Source organism: Xiphophorus couchianus, chromosome 19 (genome assembly GCF_001444195.1).
Source record: "Xiphophorus couchianus chromosome 19, X_couchianus-1.0, whole genome shotgun sequence".
NCBI lineage: Eukaryota > Metazoa > Chordata > Actinopteri > Cyprinodontiformes > Poeciliidae > Xiphophorus > Xiphophorus couchianus.
The window spans coordinates 19,106,769-19,129,595 of NC_040246.1; the positions used below are offsets into that span (position 1 = coordinate 19,106,769).

Below are 22,827 nucleotides of genomic sequence, written 5' to 3' on the forward strand. Positions count from 1 at the left end.
GCCTGGCGTTACTGCCAGCAGTGTATTGTAAGCTTCAGTCGCACAACTTATATTTTCTTAAAAAGAAAAAATATTACCAGCAATATATATTAAGCCTTTTTAAAGTAGACGTAGATCTAATGGAATATGTTTGTTTTTTTCTTCCCATACTTGTATGTTGTAGTACCAAACTGACGTCTTTAGTCCTCAAGTCTGCACTGCAAAAACACAAAATCAAAGTATTTTTGGTCTCAGTTTTAGTGTAAACATCTTAGTTTTGTCTTATTTCAAGTGTACTAACTTGCAAGTAAATGTTCAGCAAGATATAGGAAATCTTTTTAATTTAATCTCTTAATATTGATACAAATTACTAGTTTCATTGGCAGATTATTTCACTTATTACAAGAGATTTTCTCCATGTTATAAGTGAAATAATCTGCTTTTCTTAAGTACTTTTTCATCAATATTATGTAGTAGAATTAAAACAAGCTCTTTCGTCTTGATGAAAAGTTATTTGTAAGTTAATTTTCTTAATTTAAGCGTACTAAGATATTTGCAAAAAATACTTAAGTATAGTTTTTGCAGTGTGATCGTATCTGAACCTTAACTGGTTTGAATGTTCTCTCCATTTTAATAGCTGTCTGTGAGCTAATTACATTAACTGTGTAGCAGTACATGTCACTTTATTACTTTACTGTAAGTGTGTGTTGCTGTACATATGACAGGGAAATTTAAATTTTACTCACTTTTTTCACATATTTCCCTCATGCAGTATCGGGATTATTTTTTTCTCCAACATGAACAGACTTCATGTTTTATTGCCGAGTCTGAGGAACTCAAAGCAGTTCGATTAGGTGCGATTTTTCCTGTTTTTCTTTCCTTGTGTAATCATTGTCGTCATAGCAACAGTTGTGACCAGACAGGCTTATTTGCTCTGTTGAATGGTAGTTTAAATACCATTCTTCTTTGCCATAGTGTTGAGTCTCTCATGCTTTGTTTTTGCTGTTTAACAATAAATGGCTTTAATAAAATAAAAAGCTGTTTTCAGTCTTTTATTTTACAAACTGTCCATGATTTACAAATGTTCAAATCAGCAGGAAAACCCAGGAATCTTTGAAATTAACAGTAAAGCTGCTAAAATATGTCCACATTTCAACTTTCATTCTATATGAATAAAAATATTCACATTAATACATCAAGTTTCACAGTTTTCTCCCTGGCAAATGTTGGGCCACCAGCGAGCGTCAGTCGTCGTCACTCGATGTATTCAGGCGTGACTTGGAGTTTATAGAGCTGGTTTCCTCTCTGTACCACCATGTTGATGGTGTCGCTGCTCCTGACGGCCTTGTAGATCTCCTCAGAGGTGTTCACCATGACCCCGTTGATCTCCAACACGATGTCTCCTGGCAGCATCCCAGCTCTGAAATAAATGCAGCAGAAACACCTTTATTTATTGCACACTTACAACTTTAACTTGGTTTCATTATATAGGAAACATGTTGGAGATTTTCCTCACCATCTGAGGAAGAAGTAAAGCATCATATTTTGAGTTCTGGTTTGATTTATTCAAACTCTTTGTACTGCTTTACAGGTTAATGATTTACAAACATAGAATTATGAGAATAAAGTTATATGAGAAATAAAGAATAAAGTAGTATTACGAGAATAAAGTTATAATATTACTTTATTCTGGCAATATGGCTTATTCTTTCTTAGTATGGCCCTAATACTCTGTATTGGTCACACCTTTTACTATCATTTAAAAATTAATCTGAATAAATACCATTTTTTGTTAAATCAGAATATAATCATACAAAATATGTTCATGTTTTACGCACAAACTTATTAAATGATGAGATTTTAGTCTGCAAAGTTCAGCCTATTTTTCTGTCTGAATTGTAAAGTTTCTGTCGTTTTTGAGCTCCAATGTTCCACAAATGAGGAAGCTCATTTAACAGAGAGAAACAAATCTGAAACCCCAACCAGTGGCGTGTTGGTGGCTGTTCCCAAAGACAAGGCTATCCCGGCTGGGGTAGCTCTCTCCAACAACGAGAGCAAAGTCATTGGGGACAGTTTTTCCACCGTCAGTAAGTGTACCTGCTGGCTGGTGAGCTGGGGATGACTTTGTGGATCAGAATGCCATGGTTGACGTTGGGAAAAGACGAGTCTCTCATCTTCAGCTCCGCAATGATGCTGGAAACAGAAAATAAGGCTTAGACAAGTTTATCACTGCAGGATGTTAATGATAACGATGGTTTTACCTTGGTGTTAGCGTTAGCATCATGACACCGATGTACCGAGGCTTCACACTCAAGTCACCAACCTTAGAGGCTGAAATACCAGAAAGGGAATCAATAAACAGCTGGAGGTTGTTGTACTGTTTTTACGGAAACATTGTTTTAGTTTAGTTTTCTTACTTTTTTTTTTAGCTGCTTGATTCAGAAAAAGTTTCACCCGATCAGACGGGATAGCGAATGAGATTCCTGCAGTGACCTTCATGGTGTTTATGCCGATTACTTCCCCATCCTGAAGAAAAATTATTAAGTTAAATTATGTTTTAATAGTTTTATGTTTTTTTTATCAAATCCTTTTATAATTTTTATATATAGAGAATAATTTATTTTTCCTCTTTTAAAGCAATAGTGTCCAAAAAAAGGGCTATAAAAAATGTGACTTTTTTACTATTATCATGATAAATTACAAAAAATATTTTCAAAAAGTGGTGTTAATTACAATCATTCTTTATGTGAATTGTATAACGTAGTATTAGGGCCAGGCTATGAGAATTTTTATTTAATTACAGGAATATAGCCATGATATTAGCAGAATAAAGATGCAATTTTACCATAAAAATGTCTTAAAATTACAGGAAAAAAGTTGTTTATGAGAAAGAAGGTTAGATAATTAATTTGGAGTTTTCATAAAAGTACAATTTCATTCTCTATTACTCAGACTTTATTCTTGTTACATTCAAGCAACATTATGACTTTATATTTGCAAAAAAAACAAAATAAAATCTCAGTCCTGAATGTGACAAATACTTAAACAGAAACTGCGACTCACCAGATTAATCAAAGGACCTCCAGAATTTCCAAACTAAAATAAACACACAAAAAAAGAAATGGGTCAGATGTGACGTGAAGTACAGAAAAAACCTGAGTCAGATCAGAAACTGCTAACATGTGGAAGATGAATAATAGAAAACATTTTTACATTTCTGCTTATTAAAGCTGGTACAAACATAGAAAAGGCTGCCAGTTCCTATGAGTTCAACAGCAAGAAAAGGAACAAATTGATTGATGAAGCGGCGAAATACAAACGCGAATTAGGGCATGGCAAAAAAACTTTTTAAAAAATTTGCTAGAAAAAAATCTACTTTGAGATTAGCCTCAGACATGTCTGAGTTTGAAAAGTCAAACCATTTGCTAGAAATAAGTCTCAGAAAATTGGGGGGAAAAATCTTGATATTTTTTTATTTTAGTAACTAAATTTTCTTGTGTTTCTAGAAATTTTCTGAGATTAATCTCAGTAGATTTACAACTTTTTAAGCTCAGAAATGTTCTTGTTTTTTTTCTAGAAAATTTCTAAGATTAATCTCAGAATTTTTTCTAGAAAACGTTTCAGCTTTTCTAGCTCAGAAATGTCCTTGTTTGTTTTTTTAGAAGATTTCTAAGATTAATCTCAGAATTTCTGAGTTTTTGCTACAAAATGTTAAAAGTGTTTTTGGTGGAAATTTACCCTCCCTTTTCTTTTTTCTCCATCTACGGCTCTAATACGGCGCTGTAGTGAAACGGCCAATCAAAACGTCTAAATGAAGAGCATAAATACTGAAACCACTCACGTCGATGGTCGCGTCTGTCTGTATGTAATCCATGTTGGAGTTGGACAGGCCCAGCTCCTGGCTTCCTCTCTGCGCCGAGCTGACGATCCCTGAGGTGATCGTGTTCCGGAGAGCAAACGGACTCCCCATAGCAACCACGAACTCTCCTTGACGAACCTCCGACGACTGACCCAGTTTGAGCGTGGGGAAAGGTTTCTGCTCACGTGAGTGAAAAAAATACACAAAAGAGGCGGAGAAAAGCTTTAATAATGTTTTGTTTAGAGCTGAAACGATTAAATCCAATTAATTGTGATTAATCGATTACTGAAATAATTATCAAATAATTTAGTTTTCAATCATTAGCTGAAGGATACAGATTGTAAAAATAGGTGTTTGCAGAAACAACAACCCGAGCAGAGCAGTAACAAAGTCAAAACTGTACAAAAAATAAATACATTTTGCATTGAAGATGAAAAAACGTCTTTGTCTGTAAATATGTTCCACCCAGAACTCTAACTGGTGTTTTTTGCTTCATCAGGTTCAAGTTCTTTAAAAAAAATAAATCTTTTTGCTATCCATTGCTACGAATGATTAAGTGTTCACCAAAGGAATGCTATTTCATTAATTTAGTTTCTGATTTTTAAAAAGTAATTAAAAAATACTTTATTGATCCCAAAGGGAAATTAAATTAAATGAAATTGAATTATTTGCATCTTTTAATGTATTTCTTAAATACTGTGTAAAAAAAGGCTCAAGTGGTTTGATAAGTTTTTAAAAATCTGATTAATCATTACTAAAATAATTGTTAATGGCCGTTTGTAGCAGAAAAATCAAAGCTAAATGACTTTGTTGTTAGTGCTACACTGCACATAATTTCACTCTTCCCTTACAGTTGAAGTGATTTTAATGGTGGCGATGTCTGCGCCGGGATCGATGTCCTGCACCGTGGCGTTGTACGTGTCGCCGTTGGTCAGCTTCACTCTGACGCCTCTCTTGTTGGCCACGACGTGAGCGTTGGTGATGATCAGGCCATCGCTGCTGATGATGAAACCCGAGCCGTTCGACACCGGGATTTCTCTTCCTGAAAACGGATTTCTGGGGAAAAAAAAGAAAAAAAAAAGCAGAAGCTGCTTTCAGCCCACGTTGAAAGAAACTGATTTGGAAAGATTTTGTTTTGCCTGATTTCATTATTTTTTGTCACTTGTATGAATTATTGTCATTCTGGTCCTAAAAGTACAAAAACTTTCGACTTAAATTCACATTTTGTTCCAATTGATTATGTAATGTTTAAATATTAGATGATTGATCATTTTATCAGTTACTCAGTACTTGAGTAGAGTTTTTACCAAATACTTTTTTACTCTTTCTTGAATAATTTTTTGGATGGTTACTTTTTACTTTTAATTGAGTAAAAATATGTTGAAGTAGTGCTACTCTTACTTGAGTACAATTTTTGGGTACTTTACTCACCTCTGTAAATATATGTTTGAATATATTTATGTGTTTTCCTCTTGTCATTCACATAATATAATTAGATTCTCTGGGCAGTTGAATAGGAACTGCCCAGAGAATCGTTTCTGAATCGAAAATCGTTTCTGAATCGAAAATCGTTTCTGAATCGAATCGCGACCCTTAAAATCGGATTATTCAGGCCCACTCACCTGCCCACGATCTCGATGTACACCACAGCTGGAGTGGATTTTTCCACCACATCAGCTATGAAGTTGTATCTGAAGCGGGGACTGTCGGGTCTAAACGGAGAGGCGCACTGAGCCGAGGGCAGAAAGAGTCTTAAAAAGCTGCTGGATCCTGAAGGTCCCTCTGAGTCCACCTGATCCTCCCTCAAGCGGTCCAGTAGCGCCGCTCCGCAGAGTCCCAGCCCCACAAAGAGAGACTTGGGCCGGGCAGAGCTGCCTGACCGACCGCCTTCTTCCTTCCAGGCTGAAGCTCTCTGGTCGAGGCTGCTGCGTCCATCCGATCCTGGGCGTTTAAACCGTGGGTTTGTCTCTGGTTCTTTTCTGATCAGGACAGAGGGCAGATAAGAGAGTGTCCTCTGTCCCACAGTGTCCGTTCCACGGCCGTGGATCCTAATAACAGCTGACAGAAACCTGCCAGTTGCTGCCATGTTGCATCACTCAGTCACAGCTCAGCACTTTCCACAACTAAGCACACTTTCTATCCTAAAACAAAAAGTTACTCAGGACAAATAAAAAGATCGGCGTCACAGGAATAACTTTGAAAAAACACTTTTCCTTTAGATCTGCCTCAACTCTGAATGACTCTCAGCGACTCACTACTAGAATAGCAGGAATCTTACCCCGGATATTAAAGGCTTTTCCTTGTGTTGTCGAATAAACGCGGCTGCGCGTTCTACTGCCCTCTACAGGAATAAATAAACAACTGCATTTTGTCTCTCTTTTACAAACTTTATTCAGAATAATTATGTTTGAACCAAAGACACTAAAACAAATTTCTTGTAAACAAATTTTTTAAATTAAATATGAATTAAATTATATAGTCTCATTTAGGAAAAAATAGGATGAGTATGACGCAGAGACGTTTTGTTGTAATGCTCCGTTCAAATTACGTCGGAATTCGCGAAGAAGTCCGAATTTTAAGATGGCTACACATTGTTTGCGGTACCTCTTACAAACGTATTCTCAAGCGTTACTTTCCATGGGTAAACACCGATTTTAGTTTGTTCAGTTTAGAGTTGGAGGCGCTACCTGTAACATTGATTTTAGACGGACTTTTACATGTGTGCCTTGTAAAATAGACAGGTTTCCACCACGTCGTATTACGGTTGATGCTACTGAAACCCGCAATCAGTCTTATAAGTCGTAGCTGGTTGCACGAATCGCTCCCAGTTTCACAGATGGCGTTACAGTTGATTTTTCGGAATTTCCCAGTTCCGAGTAGAACTGGAACGCAGCATTACAACGCGTCACCGGAACTTTGTCAAAGAGGGTGGGGCTAATGTCTTTTGAAAATTGCGCTTTAGCGGGCTAACTGTTAGCTAATGTATCTGATTTTGTTCAATAATCTATTAGATTAATCCCGCAGGATTATGGCGTTTTGTCATTTATTGCAACGCAAAGATCCCAGCTTTCAGTCTCCCGCGAAGATTTTTGCGAGGCTGAAAGCTAAAGTTCAGAAAGAGGCGGAGGGCGACAAGGAGCTGATGCGGCAGGTTGGAGAGCAATACGGACATGGAGTCAAAGCAGGGGGTGTCAGCAGGGCCGATGGACCGGGATTTAACCGGGACCCCGCGGGGTTCTGCTGGTCCGAAAAGATGACGGAGAAGAACAGGTTTGCTTCCTGTCAAACTCCAGCGCAGGCGGTAACTCTGTCGCCGATGTCCAGCCCCGAGGAAACAGTCGACTATCCGATTAGCCGCGTCCCTCTGCAGCAAGTATCCCCACTTAAAGACAGATTTCGTGGGTTCACACGGAGAAACAGAGTCCTGATGGAGTCCACATCTGTGTCCCAACTCCCGTCAGGGGTCTTCAGAGATCAGAGCCCAGATGATTTCAGTAGGATCCAACCCGCAGGGATTTGCGGGAGGAGTGAGTTCAGTATGGAAGCTCGTTCTCTCAATCCCAGATCTCCATGCTGCGGCTTTTCCCCCATAAAGAACAGGCTGAGGAAGAGGAAACGGGATCTGAATGACACCGAGGACTCAGATCCACCAAAAGCCAGGAGAAGACCTGCTGCCTTTGGGGACAGCGTTAAGAGCAACCCCTGCAGACCGGTTTGGGGTAATCTTAAAATATTCCCAGAACCAAAAGAACCAGGATCCAGTGGACTCAAACGTGAGTTATTCCCCATGCCTGGTCTCCACTTCATACCTTGCACATATACAGAGCTAAATAACTTCTATTTTACTGTCATTCCTGCACTTTATATTTTATATTTATATTTACATTTATATTTTATATTGTATTTTATTTTATTCTGGAGTAACCTCATAACATTGGAACCTCAAACATTGTTCTGAGCCGTATGCAACGAAATTTCGTTCTGTATACACCCTGTGCATGCAAAATGACAATAAAGTCAGTCTAAGTCTATGCCTGTCACAATAACACATTTCGCTAGACAATAAATTGTCCCAGAATTATTGCAATAAACGATAATATTGTTGTTTTGGTACTATTTTCACTTAACTTAATGGCGGTTATGTCATAAAAATGCAAGAACACATTCTGAAAGATCAACACATTTTAAATTCTAACTAACATTTAACACTGGAACTGCAAGACATTTTAAATATCCAAACTAAATAAACAAAACATCAAATAAAATTAATTAGGAGGTCTCTGTAAACAAAATAGTCTTTCAACAAAAGGAGTTAGTTGAGACTAAAGCACCACACTGAAGACTTTTATCGTCCAGTTTTTGATAGAAAGAGAGAAAAATGATAAATGATGCAAATGGAAATTATTGAGCTCGTTTTAATATATCATGTGATTAATTGATTTATTGGTTATTGGTACTGGCCTATTAATTGCATCATAAATTAATAAGCTCACTAGTTTCCATTCTAATTATTAATATTTTTTGAAGGGCAGTTCTGTTTACAGAGACTTCATAATCCATTTTATTTATTGTTTTGGTGGTGTGTGGTTTTTATTTTCATTTTGTTTATTGTTTTTGTTTGTTGTGTTTTATTTAAAATATCGTCCCGTTCCGGTTTTAAGTGTTATTTACAAAACTACAGCTTTTTTGTAATTGCAGAGTGAACTTGCATTCTTATGCTATTATTACTAATATATTACTTGAAAATGGTCTTAAATACCCTAAATAAATAAAAACAACAACAAATAAAATGAATTATGAAGTCTCTGTAAGCAAAAGAGGGCAAGTTCAGGCCAGAGTGAAGAGCTTTATCATCCAGACTTTGGTAGAAAGAAAAAAAAGAGCAGAAGCTTGAGCTTGTTTTAATTTGTCATTTGACTAATTGATTTATTGCATAACAATACCATAATTTCAGCTTTTTATTATGACTCGGATGAAAACAAATAATGTTGTTTTTCCTTGTTCTGAACAGGTCCAGCTGTTATTCTGGATACACGCCCCAGAATGTCTCCCGCCAAGATGTTTGCTGTGATGAAGGAAAGGGAAAGAAGAAGGGAACGTCAGCAGATGGAAACCTGCAGCAGAAGGGATTTCTTTGCAGGGAACGAGAGTACGTACGAGTCCTGAGTCCACAGCCATAACGTGCAACAGAGTATCAATGAAACCTTATATCAATAATTTAATTTAAAAAAATTATATATAGGTGCAACTAATGATTATTTTTTAAATTGATTATTCTGATGGTGAATCGGACAGAAAATTGGCCCATTCTACAGATTTTTCATTAACCACTTCAGTCTATTTTATCTAATAATAGAAATACATTAAAATACGTAAATAAACAAGTAATTCAATTCCCCTTTTTAAGTAAGAAATAAATATTGTATTGCCTAAAATGCAATAATATAGCATTCCATTTGGAAATCTAAACCAGGTGAAGCTAAAACTATGTCACTTGAGGAGTTTTTGGTCAAACATATTTACAAAACTCTTAGATGCAGAATACTTATAATTTTTGTACAGTTTGTGCTTAATTACTGCTTTGAGTGTGCTTAATTATTTTTAAGTCTGAATGCTCTAGTTAATGATTAATCTATTACAGAATTAGTTAACGATCATTTCGATAATCGACTGATCACGATTAATCCGATTATTTGTTTCAGCTCTGGTTTTGTTTAACATTCTCTTTAACAGACTGCATAAACCATAATCTTTTTTTTTTACCCCTCTAGGGGGTCTTTTTGTGGGCTCTAGTGTCCCTTATATGATAGTTGGCTGACAGGAAACGGGGAAGGAGGGGGGGGAAGACATGGGAGTCGAACCCGCGACGGCCACGTCGAGGACTCAAGGCCTCCAAATATGGGTCGCGCCAACCGCTACGCCACCGCGGCACGCCCCGCATAAACCATAATCATCAAAATTACCCTTAAAAAAATGCAGCAGTCTGTGTACAATGAATCCATACAGCATGTAAAATTCACTTTTTAAATTGAGTTATTGAAAAGAAATAAAAGATTATTTTTTTCTTCTGTTAGGGAACTTGCAGGAGTCTAGCGACACTGATGTCTCCTCAAATCATTACATGGAGCACATGCAGGACGTTCGCTCAATGAATACTGCTGTGAACCAGAACCAAGCAGAGTCACCGGAGAGTCGGTCAGAAACCTCGCAGGATACTCCGATCCCTGCTTCGCGCTCCCCTACTGTTTTACTGGAGGACCCGCTGGTGCTCAACACTCCACGAATCTCCATGCCGAAGAAAGACGAGGCGGTGTTCAGACGCAACGTTTGGCCCAAGCAGAAGAAATTCCCACTCGTAAGTAGAAACAGAAGACAAACTAATGTTCAATAACTGAAGGAGAGGAGGTCATAGGAAAACAGAGTCTTCCGTCAGAGGCTTCCTTAAAAACGCTGTAATACAGACTGCTAGAGGAGCTCCTTCTTGCCATCAGCATCTACAACAAGTCTTTGAAGAAGCTTTTTTCTTTTTTAAATAAGGGAAAAGCTTATTTAAAAAGCTTTTTAATAAGCTTTTTATTTAAAAAAAACTGTTTATTTTTTAAATAAAAAGTATTTATTTATAAACAATAAACAATTGATTTATTGTCACAATAAGCAATAAATCAATTAATCACATGATAAATTAAGAGAAACTGAGTAATTTTAATTTCTTGATTTCTTGATTTTCTCTTTTTCCTCTTTGGTGCTTTGGTCTCAGCTATCCCTTTTTTTTAAAACACAAGTATGTTTACAGAGACTTAATCATTTATTTTATTTGTTGTTTTCTTTATTTATTTTGAACATTTCAAATGGCCTCCAGCTTCAGTGTTAAATGTTCATTAGAATTTAAAGTTTATTTATCTTTGAGAATGTGTTTTTCCATTATTATGTCATTATATCACTTGAAAATGTTCTCAAAATAACAATATTATCATTTATTCCAATAAGTTCTGTGGCGATTTATAGTCCAGCAAAATATGTTATCATGACAGGCCTGCTTACAACAACATTTGGTTTCCCTTTCTGATTAATGACACATTGTTTAATTAAAATTTAATAAAATGGCAACTAAAAGTGGCAGAAACTCAAAGGCTCAAAAAAGGGTGAAAATTAAAAAAAACGAGAAAAAGAAGATTAAGGAAAGAAAAAAAAACTAGACAAAGTAATTTGACATCAAGGAAATAAAAAGAAGAGAAACTAGTCAAATAAAACAGAAATAATAGCAATTACAGTAAAGTAGAGTGGAAAAGAAAATGTAGGTAAAGAAAAACATGAAGGAAATAAAAAGAAGGAAAAGTAACTTGGGGGAAAAAAGTAAAACATGAATTGAAAGTAGAAAAACAAAAGAGATTAAAAGAAAAACTGTAGAAAAAAGGAAAACATGACCTAGAAATGAAATCTTAATAATTTGTTACTTTATTTCATTTTTATTCATACTACAAAACTTTTATTATTTGGGTTTAAGGAAAACACGACAACACAGCATCACAAACGTTGAATGCTCTACTTTTCCAAATATTATATCAAATCAGTTCTGTGCAATTGTTGCGTTTCTATTCATCATCAGATGTGTGTTTTATTTTTCTTTACAGGAGAATGTGATTCATCTCAGGAACTGGTTCCTGAGGAGGAATCGTAAGGGTTTGTTTGTGGACGGGATTCACGTGTAAGTGTCTGTCGCTCATAACAGGGCTGGGCAATAAGGCTTAAAAATTAAATCTCCTATTTTTTTCATGCCTGATCTGATTTTAATTTTTTATTTTTTTGCTTTTTATGCAAAATAAGAAATTACAAATGACAGAAACTATTTTGAAAAGGTAGAATTTCTTTCAGTCAACCCTTCTGTGAGGTGTACAATGGTGTATTAAGGCCAGGCTATGAGGATTTTTGTTTTATTATGAGAATAACTTCATAATATTGGCAGAATAAAGAGGCAATTTTACCAGAAGGACAAAGCTTTTACAGGGTGAGCAGCTCTGTTTGTGTTCTTATTCTTTATTATTATTTATTTGCACCATCAGTTTAAGATCCTGGTACTCGTAATATTTGCTGCTGATATGTTAAAAGATTTAGTATTTTCTTATCTGTAAAACTTGTAAAACCCACAAGATCCTCAGCATTCCTCATTTTAATCTTTGTTATTTTTTCGGTTAAAGTACTTATAAAATTATGACTTTATTCTGGTAAAATTATGACTTTCTTCTCATATCATTTTGATTCTACTGTCAAATGACTTTATTCTTGTAATATTATGATTTTAATCTTTGAATAAAAAAATGAAATTGTAGCCTGACCCTTGTATTTTGTTGTAGCGTTGACCTGAATTCAAAGTTTAAATAAACAGAAGCTGTGAAACAAGATGGCCGCCCTGTGCGTGCTGACGTTACGCTGAACTATGGAAACCCAAGGAGTTCATTGGTGGGGGAAAAAAATTGGGATTTTCTCAAAGTTTAACCTTCAAAACCAAAAATTTGATAAATCGATAAAATTGTTTTATCGCCCAGCCTTGTTTTGTACCTTAACAGTGAGATTTTAGAGTGAACGCTTCCATTTTGTTTCTCTTTTCATCCTAGAGAGGAGAACATTCAGTGGAACAGCAACATCATCACCGAGCGGATCTCCAGATTGGTGCTGAAGACCGTCTCCGGCAGGGTGTACATCCTACAGGGACAGATGAACATCAAACTCGCCTCTAGTAAGACTGAACACCAAATCGTAATGGCCGCTTTAATTGTTTTTTAGAAAAGAAAGTGAGCGAGTGTTTTTTCTGATTCTCTCTCTTTGTTCCTTCAGGTTTTCCAATGAAGTTCCTGAAGAAGTTTGTGAATGGCTTCCCTTCAAACTGGAAGGCGATTTATGAGACGTTTCTGTTGGAGTCGAAAGAGTAAGAGGCTTGACAATATGGCTAAAAAACATATCACAACATAAAAGTTTCATATCAGTCGGTATTTATAGTTATTAATTAGTTTTTTTGTTTTAGATATCTGAAATACGGTCAAACTGGTGGCGGGACCTTTCCAGTTTTTCCATTTTTAAGCAGTTAGGTGGCGAAACCTTAAACTGCTACTTTGGCAGTTACTCAAAAGGCTGTTGCTAGGTAACCAAAGCTGGGGGTGGGGGGTTACTTGAAACTGTTACCCAGCAGGCCGTTGCTAGGTAACCAAAGAGTGAGTTGAAGCCACTCACTTTGCCGTGAAAGTTTGAGGGGCTAAAGTTGTGTGGTTCTGAATCAGGTTCAGTGAAATTATTTATTATTCTACCAGACATTTATTGATATTGATCACTTGTCTATCACCATTTATATTGTTATTGATTATTGTTGGAATCTTACCTGCAACTATAACACATTCAGTGTGGTGACAAAGTTTTTTTTTGTCACCATTAAATGTTTTCATCAGCATACAAAATAACCAGAATAAATGGAAAATGCCGTTTTCTTGTGAAAATCCATGTTTAGGCATCAGAGTGTTTATTCTTGACTTTATTACATTGAAGTAAAACTTGTAGTTTGATGGGTTGAAAAAGAAAATGTTGGCAGCTGTTGGTGCGGACACAGGGAAAAATAATACAGTTTCTGAGTAATTAACCTGGACAACAGATTGATTGTATTGTTATAACTTTATTCTTGTATTTAAACCAACATTTTTTATTCTGACCCTGATACTTCTTCATACAACTCACAGAAGGGGCGATTGAGATAAAAGTCACTTTTTGGAAATACTTACTGTTAATTATTTTTTAAGAAAAGAAACTGAGCAAAAACAAAATTGATTAAATTTGGATTTGGTATGAAAAAATCTGAGATTTTATTTTTAAGCCATACCGCTCAGCCCTGACCTTTCGATCGTGTTTTAGAGGAAAAACATCGCCTAATTTCTGACATCTATACCCATGCAACATTTTCATATGATCAATTTCTTTATTTTTATGAGTAAATATTACCTTGTTTCTACAGGCAGGCAGAGAAGAACAAGGATGCCGCCATTTTGTCTAAGAATGAATCCCAGCTCCCTTCCAGGCATCAGCCTGTGAGGCAGCAGAGACGAAAATCTGTAAAAACACGTAAGAACAAGATGAACAGATGGGCTGCTGGGTGTTAACATAGATCTGTTTCTGAGTTTTAATTTTCTAATTTCAGCCGAGTTGCTTCCTCCTCCCTCCTCCCTCAACGTGTCTCGAAGCGGCCGCGTGATCAAGCCTCCTCTGAAGTACTGGAAAGGAGGAAGAGTAATCCTAGACGCTCATATGAACGTTACCATCTACGAGAATTACGAGACAACCGGCCCTGTAAGCACACACGACAATGACCAATCACTGATAATCAATCAATCATTCGGTCTGTTTTTTGTTATTTCTATGACCTGAGAGATCTGAAAGGCCTGATAGAGAGAACCAATGCTGATATCCAGGGACTGAACGATTTATCGGATTAATCAATTATTGAAATAATCGTCAACTAATTTAATAATTGATTAATCTTTACCAAGAGTATACAAACTAAAAAAAGGCAAATTGCTTAAAAAATAACACTGAGAGCAGTAATTAAGCCAAAACTTTACAAAAAAAATATAGACATTTTGCATTTAAAATAATTTTAAAAATTATGTTCTACCCAAAACTCCTCAAGTAGCAGTTTTAGCTTCACCCAATTCAAATTCTGTTAAAAACTATTTATTTTTGGCACCATTTAATCAATTATTAATCGGTTAATCCAAAAAATAATTGACGGATCAGCCATACACCGTGTTGATGTTAAGTTGAGCAGAAAGGGCTGAACTTTTCACGAGCTGCAGATTCTTTGCTACAAATCATCAAGCGTACACTAAAGGAATGGTAAATTATTGAATTTTAAACAATAAAATGTTAATTTCCTTTTTTTAAATTATTTTTTTATTTTTATCTTTTAATGTAAAAATGGCTCAAGCGGTTAAACAAAAAATCTTCAGAATGTGCCCATTTTTTATTTAATTGCCAGAATAATATATTACTAATTGTCAGTTGCAGCCCTAACAAATTTAAATTCTAATACATCTGAATTAAAACATTTTTGGAAAGAAAGGCTGGTCATAATTTCCTTACAAAATAATTCACAGTTATTAGGAATGCTTGGTGGGAGCTGTTAAAGCTCCATTATATGGCTTTTTTTTTAATCTGATGAGTCAAAAACTAAAATAATTGCTAGTTGCATTCCTGTCCAGTTTCTCAGTTGTTAATATTCTTGTTCTCACAGGATATTTTAATGAGCACGTCCAAGAAGCCGGTACAAGTCCTCTTCCCCTCCAGTGACGGTAAATTGGTCAGCAGAGGAAAACAATTGGCGCTGAATTGTGCAAAGATTCATCACAAATGTTTCCTCTGCTTCTAGGCTTGAAGCGACGCAAATCGAGTCAAGACGAGGGCAGCTCTGTACCAGAGAGACGGCTAAAGGTGGACAGGAAGCTGCACAGAGCTGAGGCTAACCGGGACCAGAAAACCACTGATTCAACTAACGAGATGATTAGCAATCAAAAAGCTGTTTCTGGCAGAACGAGGTGCAAACGTCAGAGTCCAGGTGCAGAGAAAAGTTCGGGTTCGGACGCCAGTCCAAAGAAACGACGTGAACCTGAGAGGTCATCAAAGAAACAAACACAGAACGCCACCAGGCCGTCAAGAACATCAGAAACTATCACAAATCCTCATGAGTCTCTTCCAGTTTGCAATAACGCATCAAACCGATTGTCGTGCGATTACGAGTTGCGGAGCACCAGAAGGAGACGAGCGAATGCAGGGCGCGGTGCGAAAGGTTTGACGAGTTCTGTCAAATCAGAGCCGGATGATGAGGTTTCTTCCAGCCAGTCCCCAGAAGCTCTGAAGGAGAAAAAGAAAAGCAGAGCAGCGAGAAAGAGGGAAGAGGTGCAGAAGAAGAAGGAAGAGAGCAGGAGTAGCAAGGCGCCACCACCGGCGACGAAGCCCGGGAGGAAACGGCAACAAAACAAAACCGGCACTGTTGTTCCGCTCGAGAAAGACAGAGACGAGTGGACGGAGGACGAGATCCTGAAACTGCAGGAGTACGTAAACAATCCTAGAATATTAATAAAACACGCAAAAATGAGATGAAGCTCTGAGGGGAAAAGGAAATCACTGCAGTTTCATGTGAAATTCAACTGTTATTTCACCAAATGTTGATCTCTGGCTGCAACTAACAAATATTTTAGTTAGCGATTATTCTATTGAATAATTGATAGAATTATTCAATCTTTTAATTAGTTTCTGATACTATATAAGTGGTTATTAAAAAATCCTAATCCTATTAGGATTGGTCCTATTGACGATTAATCAATAGGACCAAAAAAGGCATATTCTGAGGATTAGGATTTTTTAATAACCACTTATATAGTATCAGAAACTAATTAAAAGATGAAAGTAAACAAATAATTCAATTCATTGTTTGAATAATGCTATCTTATTGCCTAAAATTCTGTAAGATAGCATTCTTTTAGTGTATGCTTAATCATTTGTAGCAAAGGATACATCTGCAACTAAAAAAATACTTCTAACATCAACATGTGAAAGGTTCAGCCCTTTCTGTTTTACTTAACATTAATACACAGAAGAATTGATTTAGTAATTGATTCAAACGGTGATTAATATGAGAATTTTTTAACAGGGATTGAACCAGGTGAAGCTAAAACTGACACTTGAGGAGTTCTAGGTAGAATATATTTACAAAAAAAAGATTTTTCATCTTAAATATAAAGTTTATAGATATTTTTTGGTCAGTTTGGGCTTAATTACTACTCAGAATATAAAGTTTTTTCAGAAAATGGAGTCTGTTACTCCCGTTAATGATTAATCGGTTACTAAATTAGTTGATGATTATTTTGACAATTAACCACTATTAATAGTTTCAACCCTACTCTGAATTTTTCATAAATCAAACCATTAGTGTACTCTTTATTAAAAATTCATAAGATTTTTTTTCTCTCTTTTTTTAATATATTAACTTCAAAACATTGGAACTGCAATATTTTTACCCAGAATTTGGAAGAAAAGTCCTATTCTGATGCAATATTTGTTTGGAGATCATAATTCACGTACCAAGCATTCACAATCTACATCTCTATTTCCCTTTGTGCATGTCATGTTCATATTTTAGTGTGTAAGATGGAGTGGAAATTGTAAAACGTTAGGGATATGTGTTTAAAAAATATCAATCAAAAAAGCTAAATAATTAGCAGCAATCTCTTAAGATTTTTTTTTTTTTTTAAATGGCTATTGCGTTCAGTTTCTGCTTGTAGGTCTGTATGATAATCGATGTTTGATTGTGTTTTTTTCAGGGCAGTGAGCTGCTATCCCAGACACATAATGGGTTACTGGGCGAAGGTAGCGAGGATGGTGGGGACACGTTCAGCTGAAGAGTGCTTCGAGCAGCACACCTCCCAGGGAAACACCCAGAGTCCCAAGAAAAGCACCAAGAACTGCAAAAAGGTGAAGGAAGTGGCGGCAAAACCTGCAGGTAAATATGGACGCTTTGCAGTAGGAAGGACCGCTATGAATCTCACTAACAATCTGGAACAACTAATAACTAGATCTGCACAATATATAATTCTGTACAATATTACAATGATTAAGAACTGCACGGGGATCATGTTTTTATACATATATACCAATAATTAATCCGATTAATCACCATTAATCAACTATTGAAATAATTCTCAACTAATTTAGTAATTGATTGATTGTTAGCTGGAGTGCAGGGTCAAAAAAAAAATTTGCTGAAGAAAAATGAATGTATTCGGAGCAGTAATTAAGCCAAAACTGTACAAAATATTTAAATACATGTTGTATTTAAGATAAAAACACCATTGTCTGTAAACATGTTCCACCCAGAACTAATCAAGTGACACAGTTGTAGCTTCACCCAGTTGAACTTCACTAGAGGAATGTTGCATTTTAGGCAATACAATGTTTATTTTCTCTTTTAAAAAAATAATAATTTGCATCTTTTAATGAATTTATAATATTTGTATTAAAAGGCAGTAAATGGTTTAATACAAAAAATCTGCAAAATATCAGATTAATCATCAGAATAATTGTTAGCTGCAGCACATGGCTGCCTGGACGCTATATTTGTTTTGACATCGAAGAAGGTCAAAAGTCTGGAAAATGTAGGTTTTTGAGTGTGATTGAAGGTGTCTGAATTTCTGAGGTATTTATGTGGTGTTTTAGCGGGCTGTGAATCTGTGTCCTCTTCCAGAGATTCCTGTGATATCTGCCAGAGTCGGGACGCTTAAGAGGATTAAGCAGGTGCGGCAGTTCCTGGAGAATCTGCCCGGAGAAGAAGTGGACGATGCTTTCAGCTCGGCCTACATGCAGAACAAACGCATGGAGGTGCGTTTTCATCATTTAATCGGCTGATTCGGGTGGCTTTATTTCCATTCATCCATTATCTTATACCCTTATCCCTAGTTGGGTCGGGAGGGGTGCTGGTGCTGGTGCCTGTCTCAACGGTCAAGAGGCGGGGTACACCCTGCACAGTTCGCAGATCCATCGCAGAAATTTTAAATTCGTGTATCTAAAATCATCCTATGTCCTAAATTTAAACACGTTACTTACAGTTCTTAAATTTTGCCGTGGCGGGACTATTTAATTTAGTAAATGTTATGTATCATATTTCCTTGCGGGACTTTCCGTCAGGCAACCGTTTGAGTCGCACACTAACGTCTTCATTACGTTCTTTTTAAAAAATACAAACTTTATTAACAACAATGACAGTGACAATTTCAGAGAATACAAAACAAAATCAGCATAAACACAATCATACCCCGTGATACTTACAGTATCTTACACTTGTAAGATATTACAATGTCAGGTCAAGCTACATGTCAGGTAGCTTGACTTCTAGGTCATGCATGCTAGTAAAAGAACGAGATTGTTGTGTTCTGTGACCGCTAACTAACTGCTAATATACCCTTGCTAGCTAGCTAGCCTCATTTCTGTTGCTAACCCATACGAAGCTAAGTGTATTCTGTGCAAAAAAAGCTTATCACAGAAAACTGTGTCTGAGGTTTAATGGATCTTACCTATTGAAGAATTTTCACTTCAACAAAGTTGTTACTGTTTAGTTTATTGAAGGATTTACAACTATTATCAAATCACTAAATCAGTTTATAGAAATTAAATAAAAACAAACAAAAAAGACATGGAGGACAACATGGCAAAATGCAATTTTAGGTTAAACACATAATTAACTGAGGTGTAATAAATCAGATCACAACCAGGCACTTAAATTGTTTGGAGTCCATCCATCCATCCATCCATCCATCTTCTTCCGCTTATCCGAGGTCGGGTCGCGGGGGTAGCAGCTTCAGAAGGGAGGCCCAGACTTCCCGCTCCCCGGCCACTTCTTCCAGCTCTTCCGGGGGAATCCCGAGGCGTTCCCAGGCCAGCCGAGAGACATAGTCCCTCCAGCGTGTCCTGGGTCTTCCCCAGGGCCTCCTCCCGGTGGGACGTGCCCGGAACACCTCACCAGGGAGGCGTCCAGGAGGCATCCTGACCAGATGCCCGAGCCACCTCAACTGGCTCCTCTCGATGTGAAGGAGCAGCGGCTCTACTCTGAGTCCCTCCCGGATGACTGAGCTTCTCACCCTATCTCTAAGGGAGAGCCCAGCCACCCTACGGAGAAAACCCATTTCGGCCGCTTGTATCCGCGATCTCGTTCTTTCGGTCATGACCCAAAGCTCATGACCATAGATGAGGGTGGGAACGTAGATCGACCGGTAAATCGAGAGCTTCGCTTTTTGGCTCAGCTCTCTCTTCACCACGACGGACCGGTACAACGCCCGCTTAACGGCAGACGCTGCACCAATCCGCCTGTCGATCTCCCGCTCCCTTCTTCCCCCATTCGTGAACAAGATCCCGAGATACTTGAACTCCTCCACTTGGGGCAGGACACCCCCCCTGACCCGGAGAAGGCACTCTAGCCTTTTCCGGCTCAAGACCATGGCCTCGGATTTGGAGGCACTGATCCTCATCCCGGCCGCTTCACACTCGGCTGCGAACCGCTCCAGCGAGAGCTGCAGATCACGATCTGATGAAGCCAAAAGGACCATATCGTCTGCGAAAAGCAGAGATGAGATCCTGAGGCCACCAAATCGGATCCCCTCCACACCTTGGCTGCGCCTAGAAATTCTGTCCATGAAAGTGATGAACAGAATCGGTGACAAAGGGCAGCCCTGGCGGAGTCCAAATCTCACCGGAAACGAGCCCGACTTACTGCCGGCAATGCGGACCAGACTCTGACACCGGTCATACAGGGACCTGACAGCCCGTATCAAAGGGCCCGGTACCCCATACTCCCGGAGAACCCCCCACAGGACTTTTTGTTGGAGTTTGCTAAAATATTGTTTTATATGTCCTTCACATTTTATTTTACTATCACTAAATGTAACATCAGTTGGCATTAAATTCCACAATTGCATACCAAGGAGCAACACAGCTATTTTCTGTACATTAAAGTCCATCTCTTTTTGATAGCATTTATAGTAAAATGAACATGTATATTTTGGTTGCATTATATATTTTGAAGTAAAATTAAAATTCAGCTGAGAAGAAGCAGATTTAGGAAAACATGGAACCAAAAGAGAATGGAAACAGTTCTTTCTCAATAGTTTTCCATTATATATTATATATATATACATATATATATATATATATATAAAATATGCAATTTTCTTTTTAAATTGCTGTGGTGATAAAGGTCTTAAACTTCATTCATAATAGTCTTTTAAAATTCTTAAATTTGAGTTGTTGAAACCTGCAGAAACCCTGCATGAGGGATTATGAGCAAGCTTGTCCTCCTTTCTCTGTCGATGCTCAGATCCCCTCCTTGTGTTCGAGTGAAGATCATGATTTTGCGATATCAGACCTGGAGCCTCAGACGCCGATGTCATCGTGTTTCCCTGAGGCGAAGACGCCTCAGTGTTCGCACATAACTCCTGGCATGCTCGGCTCTCCAAACACGTAAGGCCTCTGCATCTGCTTTCTAACATGAAACACATGGAAAGTACATACAAACGAGCGCCTCACGTTTTATTTTTTCACTTCTTAAGGAAAAATGACGACAAGTACATCTTCCAGCTACAGAAGAGGATGAAGAAGAATCAATTTAATGTCTGCAAAACCTCGTCTTCTAAAACGGTACTGACTCCTAGTGAATTAAAGGTTTTCTTTCTGAGATTTACAGGATATAAAATTACACATTTATTTCCTATTTTTATCTTTCAGAGGTTCTTACCCACACCTTCCACTAAGCGAACTGTACAAAGATGCTCTAACACAGGTAGGCTTAAACCTGTAGAAACTCACTGTTTATAAAAAATAATGCCATCATAAGTAATTTCCATTCTTTTTTTCACCTTTACTGCCTTGTATGCCTAAAGCAAAGCAGCAATAAACTAACAATTATTTTAGACATTGATTATTCTAAAAATTTATTTTGTAACTAAGAAAATTAACATTTTATTGCCTAAAATGCAGCAACATTGCATTTCTTTAGTGATTTTGAATTAGTTGGAGCTAAAACTACGCCACATGAGGAGTTTTGGCTAAAACATATTTACAGGCAAAAATATTTTTATCATAAAAACAAAAAGTTTCTATATTTTAAACAACTTTGGCTTAATCACTGCTCTAAATATTTTGGGGGGGGGGGGGGGTTTAGCAACTGACCGTTTTTGAGTCTGTATTTTCCATTTAACAATTAATCAATGACTAAATTAGTTGACAATTATTTAAATAATTGATTAGTCACAATTAGTCAGATTAATTGTTTCAGCCCAGGTAGATATATAGGTAAATGGCACGTTTTAGATGTTTCCCTGATTTCAGTTCAGAGTATTAATAAAGAAACATTTAACCAAAGTCATACGGTTTAGAGGCAAGGCTACAAAATAATGAGGAAATGTATGTACACTTATATGACATCAATAAATACATTTCTTTCTCTCATTCTTGTGGCATTTAGCAAATAGAAATTATTTTAGTAATTCTAACTGAACTGAAACAAGAAACGTCTTGTCTGATTTAACTTTATTTGGTACACATAGACGTCTGTAAACGTCACATTAAAGGTGGAAAAAGGTTTGAAAATTATTTATAATCGGCTCATTTTTAAAACCTCAAACATCTGGCTTTATTTTATTTTACACTAAGCAAACTCCAGTTTATTTGCCTTAAATCTATGATGCCTCTGTCCAGGAAAGGACACGTCTTTTGTGTTTGAGATGTCCCCCGGCGATGATGGCAAAAGTTCCGAAAGCGATGAGGAGGAAGACTTTTACTTCTCAGACAACTGAGTTGGACTCATTGGATAAATGTACAAATATCTCAAGATTTTTAGTTGAAATTCTTTTCAGGAAACTCAGAAAATCACAGTGAAGGAGTAACGTTCAACCTTCTGAGGTTTTTCTTAGGAAATGCAGCGAGTTGGACGTTTAAACAGACTTCTGTTGCTGGTTATGACCTGAAAAGTGATGCTCTGGGCATCCTATGAACTTCTGTAAATGTATTGTTTCTTTAAAATCGTTCAAAGAAATCTTTGTAATTACATTTTTGAATAAACCTTTTTTTATTCTTTCACTATTTATTGATTTGTAATTAGATAAACTTGAAGGCAAAAAAAGAAACATTAATGTGTTAAATTGTGTATTCTGGACAAAATATTTTAAATAAACTAAATAAAACTCAAATGATCAGACGATACATATTTACCTGTTTAGGTATTTTTGTGAAGTTGCATCTTCACAAAAGAGATCTTTGTTGATGATTTTTACTGGCATTTAATCTGAAATTAATCTAAATTGACCATCGGTTTCTAAAATATAGCCCCTATTTCAAATAATGCTTGAAATCCAGTTTTAAAAACTTTAAGCGAAATAATTAACTATAGCAAATTTACCATATTTTTATTT

General features: G+C 36.8%; 2 protein-coding genes across 2 annotated transcripts; one reads left to right on the top strand and one right to left on the bottom strand.

The window, feature by feature from the left end:
* Window positions 1-828: 828 nt before the first annotated feature.
* Window positions 829-6,154, bottom strand: LOC114134420 (serine protease HTRA2, mitochondrial). The gene is made up of 8 exons (XM_028001047.1): window positions 5,461-6,154; window positions 4,690-4,894; window positions 3,821-4,015; window positions 3,043-3,075; window positions 2,397-2,505; window positions 2,241-2,310; window positions 2,077-2,172; window positions 829-1,399 (listed from the first exon to the last, which is right to left on the bottom strand). Exons 1-8 carry the CDS (start codon window positions 5,922-5,924, stop codon window positions 1,234-1,236), a joined length of 1,338 nt encoding a protein of 445 aa, XP_027856848.1. The 5' UTR covers window positions 5,925-6,154; the 3' UTR covers window positions 829-1,233.
* Window positions 6,155-6,355: 201 nt separating this feature from the next.
* Window positions 6,356-22,495, top strand: mis18bp1 (MIS18 binding protein 1). Its single transcript, XM_028001044.1, has 16 exons — window positions 6,356-7,611; window positions 8,850-8,987; window positions 9,913-10,193; window positions 11,470-11,543; window positions 12,451-12,572; window positions 12,671-12,761; window positions 13,833-13,939; window positions 14,016-14,164; window positions 15,108-15,165; window positions 15,243-15,924; window positions 17,194-17,372; window positions 18,114-18,247; window positions 20,736-20,878; window positions 20,968-21,055; window positions 21,143-21,197; window positions 22,115-22,495. The coding sequence occupies exons 1-16, from the start codon at window positions 6,867-6,869 to the stop codon at window positions 22,210-22,212; spliced, it is 3,144 nt and encodes a 1,047-aa protein (XP_027856845.1). The 5' UTR covers window positions 6,356-6,866; the 3' UTR covers window positions 22,213-22,495.
* Window positions 22,496-22,827: the final 332 nt, after the last annotated feature.